The sequence below is a fragment of the Macrobrachium nipponense genome, chromosome 21 (genome assembly GCF_015104395.2).
Source record: "Macrobrachium nipponense isolate FS-2020 chromosome 21, ASM1510439v2, whole genome shotgun sequence".
Lineage (NCBI taxonomy): Eukaryota > Metazoa > Arthropoda > Malacostraca > Decapoda > Palaemonidae > Macrobrachium > Macrobrachium nipponense.
The window spans coordinates 68,803,775-68,818,918 of NC_087212.1; the positions used below are offsets into that span (position 1 = coordinate 68,803,775).

General features: G+C 39.6%; 1 protein-coding gene across 3 annotated transcripts in view; it reads left to right on the top strand.

The window, feature by feature from the left end:
- Positions 1–15,144, top strand: part of LOC135198119 (apolipoprotein D-like) — a 19,476-nt gene continuing 4,332 nt past the window's right edge. The window contains exons 1-2 of one of the 3 annotated variants that reach the window (XM_064225582.1): positions 1–469; positions 13,900–14,037. In XM_064225582.1, the coding sequence (XP_064081652.1) occupies positions 13,900–14,037 (138 nt within the window). In that variant the 5' untranslated portion in view covers positions 1–469. Of the gene's footprint in view, positions 470–8,164; positions 8,475–10,522; positions 10,643–13,899; positions 14,038–15,144 lie in introns of those variants that run through there. The other 2 variants (XM_064225583.1, XM_064225581.1) reach the window with 2 other exon arrangements.

Here is a 15,144-nt window from a genome sequence, read left to right on the forward strand (position 1 = left end):
ACATCTGTCAACAAAGCCTAAGGTCTCGGTAGTCAGTTCCCCTTCGCCCGATCCTCTCTCGCCGACTCCTCCCTCTATAGTTTATCGTCATTTCCTTTTCCCTCCTCCTACAGAAGCCCGCCCGCCCCGCCCCATCTCAATCCTACCTAGGCAACCGAGGTCGAGTCGAGGCAAGCCCATTCGTAACAGCGAACTGTCTGCCTCTCCGCCAGTCGTTCTGAAACAGTGCTAAGTAAAAGAAGTTCGGTGGAGACTGGAGGTGTGGAGACCGTTCTCGTTTGCCTCGTGTGATCAGACTATCAGCAGAGAAATTGATGCACGAGGATGTTGTAGTTATCAAACTCACGATTAATAAACAGAAATATACAGTAGGCTATATGTAAAAGTCTCTTAATGCCAATAGTTTTTGCTAAGCAAGTTTAAGCAATAATTCCTGCGAAAGAGCTGACCCACCGTCTGGTTACACACGGTAAGTTTCTTATCTCTTCCCGAATGAAGCTTTTTCGTAATGCATCCAGCGTGGGTTAACGTTCTGATATTAGCATTAGCAAAGGGCAAAAGCATCTTGTCTAGTGGCGTGGGCGGTTTGGGTGTTGAAGGGGTGGGGGTAGCGGACGGAGATCTAAAAGCAGTGGACTAGTGGTAACTAAACAAATGGACTGATAGGCATATGGACTCTTATTTTTTCATTTAATCAGATAGCTGTATGATGTGATGTTTTGCAATTGCGAGAGTGGTTAGACATGCATAAAGTCGCCTATGTATTTCATTTATGTAATTTTGGAACAGAATGGCAAATTCTTGGTCCCCATGAGTAAATGATGCATACAGTGATACTGTAATAGCTATAAAAACAAAGCTACAATACATAAGGGTTGTAAGTTTGCCATGTAAAACTGTGAGAATGATTGGGTCATCCGAATAAAGATGAGCGGTGTTTCGCAAACTTAAATGAACCTCATTTTGCATTTACTGAATGAGTTTAGTGTGCTTTTACATTTTACTTGATCGCACGAATTGTAGTGTAGTGGAGGTTCATTTGAAATCATAGATTACAGTTATCACAAGAGAAGTAGCAACAGTAATGCTCGTCATTTGCAAACAGGTCTTGAATTTGCAAACGCGTCAACTAGCCAGTTAATCAAAACAATTATTTAGTGTACAGACTTACGTTGATTGTACTACCTATGAAGATCGCCTCTCTGTGATGTAAAGTTAATTACAATAGGGTCTGTATGGTAAGGCTGATATTTGGTTAGTATTTCAAGACTAAGAAAATGTTGTCATTGTCGTAATCGACCAGAAGTTTAAAGTGAAAACCGGCAATGGTTGTCGTAGGATATTAGCCCTTGCATTTTTATATAGATTTAATTACATGCCGTAAATAATTAAATAGTATCTTATTTATTATTTATTAAGGTTTGAGCGTTGTGCTCTTAGTGGTAGCAAGGTAGTTACACGGTTTTAAATTTTATATTTTCCTTATATATGTCTTTATTAAAAAAAAAATAGAGCGACACATAAAGGTCGTTTTCGTTTTTAATGTACGCGAGGAAATTTGATGGTAGTATAATTAGTAATATACAGTATTTCATAGGGCTTGCTTAAAGTAACAGAGAGAGAGAGAGAGAGAGAGAGAGAGAGAGAGAGAGAGAGAGAGAGAGAGAGAGAGAGAGAGAGAGAGAGAGAGAGAGAGAGAGATCAGCAACAACGAAAATTGAAAACGTAGATTCCTAACAAAACATAGTAGAAAAAACTGACTTATGGACGAATGGACAAAATGGGAAGACATATACAGTTTACCGTACGGACGGTCGGCAAGAGCAACCAAGCTCTCGGAATTGGAATGAAAATGAATCCGAGAGGCTACTGGGAAATGTGGTTGAATCTTTAGAAACCCAACAACACCAGTAAGGTTTCTTTTGTCAGTCTGGTGGGTTTACACAGGGGACCAGTAGAAGTCTCGGCATCAGATAAAATTTATTGCAGTAGCAGTCAGAAATGCAAATATACGAGGTGATGGAAAGAGAGTTCAGGTAAATGCTTCAGAGACTACGTGCAAGACCCTAAAAGTAACAGCTTCGTTTCTTGGGAAAATTATTAGGTAATATTGTGTGTGTGGTGTAATGATTAGGCTTTAAAAAACTAGAAATAGTTTGATAATCAAGGTTATATCTTTGGCTAAAATGAAATAACCTAAAGCAGTAATCAAGAAAGCGCTGACATAATGGATTTAATGACATACTTTTGTGTGATAGCTAAAACATTAAATTTTGTTGCAATAACGTAAGAATCATTACAGAATGACCAACGTGGAAGACTTTGGAGTTGAAGGTCAAAGGGAAAAAATGTGATAACGGTTGTTAATAATATCGCGGGTTTTTTTTAAAACCTCGTATTACTTAGCTTGTGTTTTTTATTTGATCCTCTTGTTAAATCAGCGTTATGGTTAAGACTTACGTCTGATGGAAAACGTTTGGGTAATAGCTGAGCTTAAATGTAGTTAAAGGTAACAGGGAAACACAGGAGAGCTTACAAAGTAACAGATGCGAAAAATAAAATAATAACATAGCTGTTCTGAATTACAGGGAGCCAGACTGAGAATTATCAGCGAAATATAGAGAATCACGTGGTAAATGTAATGGTTTTTATACGTGCCAAAGACATGCCGCTTTTTACATTGATTATCAATTATTTTGATTGAGTTTCATTGGTTTATATAAAGACCTTGACGTCCCCAAGTCACCCAAGTAGGCTAGCACTAGCATACTCACACATGTATACATAAGATATATATATATATATATATATATATATATATATATATATATATATATATATATCTTATGTGGTATATATATATATATATATATATATATATATATATATATATATATATATATATATATGCATGGATGTCTGTATGTGCGTGTGCGCGCGTCTCGTGTACGTGGTTGCATGTATACCCTAAATGTAACTGGTATTCATATGTGCACTTTCATTAAACAAGTATAAACATCAGTGTTTGTTTAATCATTCACTTGCGGAAAATCATTTTTTTAAAATACATTTATGAACATTTCCACTACCCATTATGGGTACTTTTCAAAGAAAATAACCCAAACATTCAAATGCTTAGCTTTCTCTCTCTCTCTCTCTCTCTCTCTCTCTCTCTCTCTCTCTCTCTCTCTCTCTCTCTCTCTCTCTCTCTCTCTCTCTCCTCCCAAAAACCGGTGATCGGCTTTCAACTTTTTGAAGCCACCCGAACGAATACATTGTTTATTCTCGTGAACTGGATCACTGGTTCTTTAACTTGCCTCTTTTTGGTAGATATTTTAATGTCTTTTTCAGCGTAAATAAATATTGTAACCAACATTGCAAAGGTGAGAACATCGAGAGAAAAATTTCGAGTAGCAACAAATATCGAATCCTGTGACTACATCGTCCTAGTGGTCAAGTCAGCGCGTTCGACCTTTTCCGTAACATGGATACCGTAATGGTGTAGCTTTGCAACTTCTGACTTTCAACACCTGTTGAAGTGGCCGAGAGGGCGAGACCTTTCCATGGGTCAAGGGTCATTTGGTACTCGATCTGCTTTTTTTTTTCTTCTTCCTTGCTCTCTACGGTGTTATTTCATTCTTTAATTAATGGACCGTTAAATCGTTTTCCTTTCTACCTGGTAAGGGTACTCAATTATTTCTTGTGCCCAGACGTTTGGCTGGCTTAACCCGTTTTGCGTTCGCCACGTCGCCTGATTTGGAATGAAAAATCTAGTACGTGTTATCATGGGTAGGTTGCGCAAGCGCCGCCATAAACCGTAAGAGCAAAATAGATTTTGACAATCATTTGCCGGTGCGGACACGCACAGTCTGTCTTTATGTAGTATGTATATATTTATATTTCAGGTGTTGTTATCGTTCCCGTTCTAGTGAACTTGTTGTGGGATTAATTAGATAGGCCCCATGCCCTTCCCCCAGTTCTGCCCGTGGCCCACCACTAACCACAGAGCGCATCATTCACGCTTCAGGCCAACGGAGGAATAATGTATTTTGCAGGACGGTTCTTATGTAGTTTCTCCCCCTTGGGATTAATCGCGGGTCTTTTGCTAACGAGGCGAGGTTGGTAACTGCTGAGTCACAGGATATATAATATCTATATATATATATATATATATATATATATATATATATATATATATATATATATATATATATAATTCGACAACATCACATTCAGTTGGCCCTCAGGAACCTTCGCAGATTTTTCCAAAATTTAACCCTCTTCTCGTCCTCTCGCAAGCCTTCATTCCTAAGACGCTGCCACCAGAATCAGTGGTCCTATCTTCGAATTTTCCATACGCCTCACGACTCCCTTAACTGCGGTGTCTTTAACAGTATCCCATCTCCTCCATATTTTATGCTTAAACTACTTTTACTTTTCTCGCCAAAATCAGTGGTCTCGGTTTGCTTTCACAGGACTTACGGGTGATTCCCAGAGGCTGCCAACCTCCGACAAGGCTGAACTGTTCGTTCACTGAAAGGTCTCCTTTCTCTAATAAATGATAATCCTGTCTCCCCAAAAACTAATACATTTTTGCAAGCGATGGTCAAACATTCGTAGTAAAATTCCCCTCATACTTCATTGTGCACTCTTGCCAAAAAAACAAAAATAAATAAACTCAACCAAATGGAATAAAAATTGCGTTAATTCCTGTTGAATTTATTACTTTTTTGGTATGACCTTAGCCTCACTCTGCACATCAGCTTTGACCTTGACGTATTGCAGGTACTAAGCCTCCATCGCGTGCTGTTCGAACGGCTTATTTCCGATATGAACTTTTAACTTGAAAGGTCAGAAGTTACATCACAAAATCACGACCTCTTCTCCTAACCATTTTTTCTTCGAGATAGAGTTATAAATATTAGTGTCTGAAATTACGTATTATTCAATTTTTTCCCAGAATCAGGTGGCAGTGACCCTTCTCAAGTGGCTATGCTCTTCATTACATTCTTGGGCAGGTCTACCAATGTGTATTTATTGTGGGTGCTGGCTTGTACAAGGCGTCTCTTATCTTGTCAGGTAACCACGCCATGAAAATGGATGCGAGGTGAGCAGATGAATCCAGGTGACTAGAATATACAACAATTTAATGAATGAATATACCTTGCTAATAGAAAGGTACGAGAGAGAATTTGATCAAGTTGCGAAACCTGCGCCTTTTGTACAATTTTTTAAGGATTTAACTCGTGAGCCAGGACGTGGCTATTGTCACGATTACTACGTTGTATTCACCCGACATTTTGTGCGTGTGTTTTTTGTCGTGATCTAGACCTTCGTTGGAGAATATGCTCATGCGAGTATTTCAGTGTCCCTGTCATGGGCACTGATGTGCTCATTTGAATGCAAGGGCCCTTTTTAAGAAAGTGAAACTTCAGTTACAACCAGACAAGTAATCCCCCGTAGGGGAGGAGTGCCGTCAGTGCACCACATTCGGTGCAATGTAGGCATTACTTAAGGTTCTTTGCAGCGTCCCTTCGGCCCCTAGCTGCAACTACTTTCATTCCTTTTACTGTGCCTCCGTTCATATTTTCTTTCTCTTTCTTCGATTTTAATGTCCACCCTCTCCTGACAATTGTTTCATAGTGCAACTGCTTTGAGGTTTTCCTCCTGTTACACCTTTCAAAACTTTTACTTTCAATTTCCGTTTCAGCGCTGCATGGCCTTAGTTGCCCCAGTGCTTGACATGATGCCAAAAATCTATATAATTCAAATCAAAGACAGGTAATCAAGAATTACACGCACAGGAGGGTAGAGCACTTTACCTCTGACCCTCAAGGTGATTGAAAGCTGTCACTGCTCAGTTGCTCGATTAAGTCTTCGTCGGTAGTCTACTGCAGGCGAGGAACGTGTTGCTGTAAGTACCTAGGTACTACAGAGAACCCCCTTTTGAAAGTAACAGAAGGGCAATTGCTGGACTTTTGCCTCAGAGGGAGGTCGGCCGTAGTGTACCTTTTATCCGGCAAATTACAATCGCTTTGCATGCAATTTGACCTTCGCTGAAACGCGCCATCTCTCTCTCTCTCTCTCTCTCTCTCTCTCTCTCTCTCTCTCTCTCTCTCTCTCTCTCTCTCTCTAAGGCAGGCAAAAGTTGGTCGTGGTAGGTTTTGCTTGAAGTAGACAACCTCAGAGGCTTGTTAAATGAGTTACGGTGTGATATAACGTCTGTTTGAATACGCACGCGCATGAGACCTGCGTTATGTAACTAGCCAAGTACAAACAACTGCATTCGACAGACAGATGTACGGTAGAGTCGGTATCTACTTGATCCTCTCTTCAGAGCCGAATGGTTGAGTATATATATACTCGTCACCGAAGTGGGAGGTGGTTGCCGTGGATGGATCGGCTTATCAATTTTAATTCCCTTCAGGTATTATTTCCGAGGTAGAGCGAATTGGATATTAAACGATAATTGTAGCTTCATTTTTCTGAATAAAACGAGTGACGGTGATATGACTAAAAATTCAAATGTATACATATACTGTATATATATGATATTATATATATATAATATATTTATATATATAGATATATATATATATATATTGAATAATTATTAGAATAATTATTACATCACCGTGATTCATATATTCGTGCTACAAATGTCCTTTGATATCTAATTCGCTCTCGGAATTGATATATTTTTCATAGATGTAAACCGAAAGGGAATTTTTTAGTTGATAATAATTTCGTCCTCTCGTGGGTTCGATGACGTCACTGACGTCCTGATTTCGTCTCTGTCCGCTGGACGGTGGTTCGAACCCACAAGAGGACGAAACTATTATAAAAAAAAAAATTCCCTTTCTGTTTACATATATGAAAATATACATATATATATATATATATATATATATATATATATCGAAAAACTTCCCATTAAGAAGTATAAACCTCACCTTTTACTGAGCGGCACCTCAGTGTACAGGGTGTCCATGAAGTCCCGGTACCATTACAAGTATTTATTGCTCAGAATTGTACTGGGACTTTATGGACACCCTGTATCATCTTTTCACCTTAGGTTCACGCTGACCTTTCCGCCTTAGCTGCTTTACTCAAAAAAAAAATGAGACATGGAACTAAAAGAACTCAAAAAATAGTTCAGTTTTCGCTGTTTTTGTCCTAAAGTGTGAACTTTGCATCATATTCACTTCAAAGGTCTTTCTTGATAATCCGATTATTCCTTACTGTTATCTTGCTTTCTTTCGCTCTGGTTTTTTTTGCTTGTTTTCGGTAACAAATCTTGAATGTCAAGCAGTGATATTTATAAATATATAATATATATATATATATATATATATATATAATATATATATATATATATCACTGAATCATATGAATATATATAGAATCTATATATATATATATATATATATATATATATATATATATATATATATATATATATACATATATACATACTATTATGTGTTGCAGTTAAACATGGTGGCTGGAACGCCTCCATAAAAGGCAGCTGTGATTCTCCTCTCAGTTATGTTGACCATAAACCACAAGTATATTTTTTCCCGCCATTTCTCCGACGACATTTTGATGGTAGCATAGAACTGAGATTGTGTGACTTTCTTTTGTTATTTTACTTTCTCCGTCCGGGAATCACTTGACTCCAGTACAGATGATTTGTCACGCAATGTATTTTATAACTGTACGTGACTCTCTCTCTCTCTCTCTCTCTCTCTCTCTCTCTCTCTCTCTCTCTCTCTCTCTCGTCTTACTCTCTCTCTCTCCTTCATCCGTCTCCTCTCTCTCTCTCCTCTCTCTCTGGTAGATTACTTGGCCTTAAACACGTACGTTTATGTTTTTTGTTTAATGAGGACTCAAAGTTCTTACTCATTTTTCGTTGTCACGTAATTTTAAAAGTGAAAACATCTTACCCAGAAGGGCCAATTTTTATACATCATGCGCGCGCACCTGGCTCCGTATCGCCTCACTGGGACTGAAATTAAGTCTAGCTTTTTTTTTTTTTTTTTTTTTTCTTAAGTTCACAACTCGAGTTTCTTAAGAGATTTTAACGAGTGACTGGCGCCATTGCAGCTTGCCTTTAGAAACCGCTCCATTCTGAGGTTTTGTAGTCATAGGACCATAGAGGACGCGTTTACAGTTTCCATTTCTCGAAAAGTTTTAATGTTCAATGCCGTATGACATGGCGTTAGTTGTCAATTATACGCTACTGTGAAGTCGTAAACTGACGTAGAAGTACAATACGCTTATTCTTCGAGTGTACATGTACATGTGTGCGTCTGTGTATTCTTCGAAGTAAAGGAAGTCCTTAGGTGGTTAAGAAAGGAAAAAGAAAATTACACAGGAGTGCTCATTAGAAGAGACTTTTTCAAACAACTGATAATATTAGGAGCCTTGAAAGTCTCTCTCTCTCTCTCTCTCAGCAACCGCAACAGACACGGGTAAGCGAATTTCTTTTACTTTTTAAATTTGTCAGAAAGTCGGCTTGTATAGATGTTAAAAAAATTGAAAAGTTTTTATAGCATTTAATTTTGTTATTCTTTTTAATATTCGATTTAGTCTAAAGGCAGCTTCGAGAATGAAGCTATTTTGTTGCTATTTATTGCCGATAAATATCTCAGGGTAGCTTGTGGTTCGGGTATAATAATTATAGTCAATTAGCAATATAATTTTTTAATGAGTTTCCGAAGAAACTTGGCTGAATGACTATGTGTCGTTATCCGGTATACTGTTAATTTAGTTTAAAAAAATCGGTTTCAACTACAGCGTCAACCGAGCATATTCTTGGCGTTTAGCTTTTCACTGAATTACCGCAATTTTGCGAGGAATGCGTTTCGCTAAAGAGTTTACTAAATGACTTTCACTGGGGAGAGCGGATGGCACCTTTCACCGGAAACTGTGAATTTTAACTTTTCGAACGTAACACGCGTAACGTTCTCTCATTTAGTGTTGGGCTTGATTACTGATGAATCATCTTTTCAAGAAACGAAGTCGTATACCGGTTTCATTATTTCAGCTACAGTACCGAGAGTTTTTGCCCCGTAGGAAGGTAGTGTTGTCAGTGCACCTTATGCGGTGCACTCTAGGCGTTATTTAGTTCTTTGCAGCGTGCCTTCGGCCCCTAGCTGCAACCTCTTTCGTTCCTTTTAACTGTACCTCCGTTCATATTGTCTTTCTTCATCTTACTTTCCACCCTCTCCTCGCACACTTGGCCTTAGGCCTAAATTCTATATTCAACTCTACCGTGGGTTTTTGGACCTTTCTTAGATAGTGACTCCCCCCCCCCCCCCCCCCCCCCCCCCCCCCCCCCCCCCCTGCTTCACAAACCCAAGGGTTTTTTTGGGGGTGGTTATCTAGAGAACTAATATTTCTTGGGGGTGGGGTCGTTATCTTTATGATATTTGCAGTATTTTGTGTATGTTTTTACGGTAATCCCCAACGGGCTTGTACTAAACACGCCGGAAAGGTGGAAATATACCGGGTTAAAACCAACGGGGGTGGGGGTTGGGACTATCTACGAAAGATAATTTTTTTTTTTTAGACTGGGACGAAGGAGAAAGCCAGCCCAATCATTTTTGAGAGGTCTTGATTATGATGACAGTAGTCTAGACATTTGACGTTCATACTGAAAAAAAAAAACCATTATTTCCATTCGTCCTTTATGGCAACATACGCGGACACGTGAGCAAATTTGCGTCTACTTTCAAATTGAAATTTACGAAGTCAGCTAGTGCGCTTTTTGCGTTTTTCGTAAACTTCCTTTTTCACGATTTAATTTCGGTGAGTAAACTTCATTGAAACTATGCACAATTCAATCCTGGTTAAAAAAAAAAAAAAAACTACAGATACGCACATTTTCATTAAATTGTTCGGTGTCAGTCACCAGTAAATCAGAGGAGGATACAAATGATGCAGTTTATGTAGTTTGTCTCTGAAAAAAAGGGGCGTTTGTCTGACGTCACTGTATTTCTCTCTGATGAAATGTCAAAATAATCCCCTGAGGCTGAGGACCTGGATCTAGTTGTATTCATACCGAAATAGATTTGGGGGGAATAAAGAGGTTGTATCCTTGTTTCTGTGTCGGCAAGTCTCGAAAACAATAATTATGTGACATTTGAAAAAAAAAAAGAAAAAAAAAGTGTTTTTAGTTACTGTAAAAGAAAGCTATTGAGATGGCTATTTGCCTGTCCTTCTTTAGATCTTAAAAACCGCTGAGAGTAGAGGGCTGCAAATTGCTATGTTGATCATCCACCCTCCAATCATCAAACATACCAAATTGCAGCCCTCTGTAGCTTTTATTTTATTTCAAGGTTAAAGTTAGTATGATCGTGCGTCTGGCACCGCTATGGAGGCCAGTAACAGGCTACCACCGGGCCGTGGTTGAGAGTTTCATTCAGCATTATACGTTGTACAGAAAACACTGTTTCATGCATTGCTGGAAAATGAGAGAAATGAAAGTGCTTGGCATCGAGCTTTCATTTCGTGGATAACTTGAATCCTTGAAATGTCCTTTGGTCGCACACACGGAAATGAAAAATGTACTTTGGTGTTCACACGTCATTACATTATAATTCGCACCGAGATACGCGTCAGGAATTCTGTGACTGAGGTTAAAAGCAGCGGCCATTTTTTATTATATTTAGTGGTTGAGTTATGGGAACGCGCGCGAACTTTCGTCGCGTGACTAGCACGTTAAACTCAGCGGATAGTTAGCCATCAGACACAGGTGATTAGCTGCGTATTTCCGAAGGCAGAAATCGTTCGGGTTAGTTGGCGGAAATAGGGTTCCCATCGTTGACAGGTATAGAAGTGATATACTTGTGCTTTAGGATTTGTCGTTACCTTAGATGTTGTTTACGTTGTTCTTAATACCGACTGTATTTATTTTGTGCCTGTGATGATCCTGGTAACATTTATATATTGAAAACCGCACAATATTGACGCTGTGCTAAATACGGACTTACTCCAAGATTCAACAGACTACGGCGAAAAGCAAAGACTTATCGCTCCTTCATTCTGAATTTTTTTTTCGTTTCCTTTCGGTAAAATTGACGAAAATATTAATGCATGATTTTATTCCGTGTTTCGCATTTGTGTCCGTCCCCCCTCAGATCTTAAAAACTACTGAGGCCAGAGGGCTGCAAATTGGTATGTTGATCATCCACCCTCCAACCATTAAAAAAAAACAAATTGCAGCCCTCTAGCCTCAGTAGATTTGATTTTATTTAAGGTTAAATTTAGCCATAGCCGTACTTTGGCAGCGCTATAGGTAGCAACAACATAGGCCACCACCGGACCGTGCCTGAGTTTCATGAGCCGCTGCTAAGAGTTTTATGGACCGTGGCTGAGGCCACCACCGGACAGAAAAGTCAATTGCTTGTTTTTTACTTGTTATTATTTTAGATGAGTCATTCTTTTGATCACGTTTTAGAAAGTAGCGAAATTTGTCAAAAAAAGTGAAAAATTTAGGCAGCCAAAAGTGAAGAGAAAAAAGACGTTTCATCTGCACTTCGAACAGTACAATTGTCCGTCCAGACGTTACGAAACGTTGAATTGCGTCAAGCTGAACTTCAATTGGGCAACATATTCCACAAAAGGCGGTACAACACATTTCAATGCCCTCATTTCTATGTGAGACGACGAGTGGCTGCTTTACACATTCACGGCTGTTTCCTTGAAAACGCTGCATGGGATCTTACGTCACAAAAACTGCTGACAAAAGAACGACGTTAACCGTAACAAGAAAAAGTAAATCTCGAGAACTACCGATATGTTACGTTCGTAAGAGGTTCCTGCCTAGTTTTTATTGACAGTAATCACGTGCACCGTTTGTGTCAAGATATTCCCCTTGATATTTGAACAGCTTTTATGTCTTGGTAACTCGCTGTAATGTGGCGAACTCGTAAATCGATTCGCCTTAGCAAAGAAATCTTAAGTTTCGGAAACGTTAGGTCTGAGAGAGAGAGAGAGATTTGTTTGTTTGTATGGTGTTTTAACGTTGCATGGAACCAGTGGTTATTCAGCAACGGGACCAACGGCTTTACGTGACTGCCGAACCACGTCGAGAGTGAACTTCTATCTAGAAATACAGAGAGAGAGAGAGAGAAGGCGTTATGATAATGACTGCACATCATTAGAACAAAATTTAACGCCGTTTCTAACGAATAATGGACTGGGAAAGTGAAAGTGAATGTCCAGAGGAGAAAGATGATTATGATAATGAGCACTTGAGATCACGCAAATGGAAAGTATGATACGAAGGCAGCACCTAAAAGTTTGCAAATTAATTTTTTTTATCGTTCGCTTTCAAGTTCCCCTCTGTGTTCGTTATGCTGCAGAAAGTGACTGTCATCAGGTTTATCAGTAGAATGTTTTGTCAACATTATCTAAAGGTTGTGTGTTTCTGAAAACAAATGAGTTGGTAGATGTAACTGTTTCGTGTTCATGTAGGCACTACGTTAGTGGCCCCTAAGATGAAACAGGCAAAGACTGCACACTTGTACCGAATAATTTTTTTTTTTAGGTGTGAATCAAAGTGATCTTGTTCATTTTAATTTACTCAGCTTCTAAATTTGTTAAATTGATCAATTCGGTATGACGAAAGTGGGCGCTCTAACCTCCCTACCTTGGTTGCGAGGTGCATCTCTCGGACTTCTTGCTAGGTCCACCCAGCTGTCAGTAGGTACTATAGTAGATCCACATCAACCGTGCATCTGATGGCTAGGCTCGTCCCTTACGACGCTCCTGATTGGCTGTTGATAAGCCAATCACAGGGCTGGAAACGCTCAGTCTCTCGAGAGAGTTCACATAGGCAGGATGTATGTTCCACCTCAGCCCTGTGATTGGCTTCTCAACAACCAATCAGGAGCGCCGTAAGGGACTGGCCTAGACATCAGATGCACTGTTGATGTGGATCTACTATACCAGCATCTTGTAGCATGATGGAAAAGTAAGAAAAGTAGACGAGATGTTATAATTTTGTTGAATTCAATTAGGGCGTAAATTGCAGTGTGTAACTGTATATGATAACTATATGAAGTCCTGACATGGAATCACTAGACCTATGAAAATGATAATTTTATAATAAAATTAGATTTTGTATTTCCCTGTGATTATATAGGTAACAGTTTTGGAAACTATGGCTATATAATTACTGGGTAAGTCTCATATACGAAAATGATATTTTTATAATTAAAAAAGGTTTTGTATATACTTACCCAGTAATTATATAGCTATAGTTTCCAAAACTCTTACCTATATAATTACTGGGTAAGTCACATATACAAAATAGTAATGTTTGGGCCTTCCTGTACGATTTCGACCATTCTATATAATAAAAAGCACTAATAGCAACCTGTTTTTTTGTGAATGTGAGTGTGTACGTTCATTTGTCTCTCATATTCATTTCAGTAACCATTTGAAAACAGCGGATTTCGTTACTGGATAACTGAGACACTTAAGAACCCCATACACTGAACGATTGTCGTTATCGACCCCCACACACACTATATTCATACAGTATGAACGATCTCCCGCACCGATTTCAGTCTGAAAAAGATTTTTTGTCTCGAGAAGACATGGCCTCATCTCTAGAAGAGACGCGCGCGCGATAGCGTTATATCGGCAGACAAACCCATACACTGAACGATCTGTGTATGCCAGACTTAAGTCGTAAGCCAGCAACCTGGTCGTGACAGATTCCCGCTGAGATCGTTCAGACACGAAGCTCCGCCCACTTTTGCATTCAGACAAACCCATATACAGTGTTTTTGCGAACGATACAGACAGTCGTTCAGACAATCGTTCAGTGTATGGGGGCCATTATATACCCTGTTCACAAACGGACATCTCTCTTGTCTTTTGCAGATGATAGGAACGACATTGCTCGTGGCGTCGGCTGCAGCTATTACGCTGGGATTCCTGAAGTTTGCGGAGGCGTCGACGATGCTGGAAGTCGGGGTGTGTCCGAACGCCACATCCGTCGCTGACCTCGACCTCCAGAAGGTGAGGTGCTCGACCTCAGCGTTTGTTTTTAGGGGAGGTGATTGCGAGTAATCTAGCGTCACAGCATCAAGGGATTGTTTTACGGAAAACTAGTTAGTTCCATATATAGTAGACTCACATCAACCGTGCATTTGATGCCTGGGCCAGTCCCTTACGACGCTCCTGATTGCCTGTTGATAAGCCAGTCACAGGGCTGGAAACTCTCAGTCTCTCTCTCAAGAGTTCACATAGGCAGGATGTATGTTCCACCTCTCGTGAGGGATACTTTTGAAAGACGTATATATCCCTCAGGAGAGATGGAACATAGATCCTACCCGTGTGAACTCTCGAGAGAGACTGAGAGTTTCCACTGCCAGCCGGACCAGCCCTGTGATTGGCTTATCAACAGCCAGTCAGGAGCGCCGTAAGGGACTGGCCTAGACATCAAATGCACGGCAGATGTGAATCTGCTATATCAACTCCGTTCTTACGGCTGCAGGCCCGTAGTACCTGGTTCGTTTTTCCCAATTTTCTTCTATAAATGTCATTGCATATATACTGTAGTTATATACAAGATGAAATACTTGAAAATGTTATTTCAGTTGTATTAAGAAGAAAAATTGGGTATGCGGTCTATGCCCTTCTACCCGATTAGATGTTATTCAAAGTACTGGCTATGGTTAACAGAGCTTGCCAAAAAAAAACAAAAGATTGTTATTTATTACTTTGTAAGTACAGGTCGATGAAAAGGATAGTCACAGAAAATATAGACTTCAAGAAATTTTGCTCCCCCCCCCCCCCCCCAACCCTCCTTGGCACAGGCCTGAGGTTTCGGGGAACCAATAGCCTCACTCATGGTCTTGGAAACAGTCTTGTTTAAGACCAAAATTCGCCTGATGACACTTTGTAATGGTAGTGATTTTTTTAAAATAGTTTTTCGAGATTGGGTTCCAACCAGACCACTCTTGTCAGTGGTCTGGTTGGTCCAGTGGTTCGTCGAGATTCCTTCAGATCGAATATCGCCGGTCACTTTCCTTATTTTCATGATGATAAAAAAAGTGAGAAAAAGTCGTGAAAGTGACGAATCAGCTAGGGCTGTGCCACAAAGTTCGGTGTTAAACATCTCCC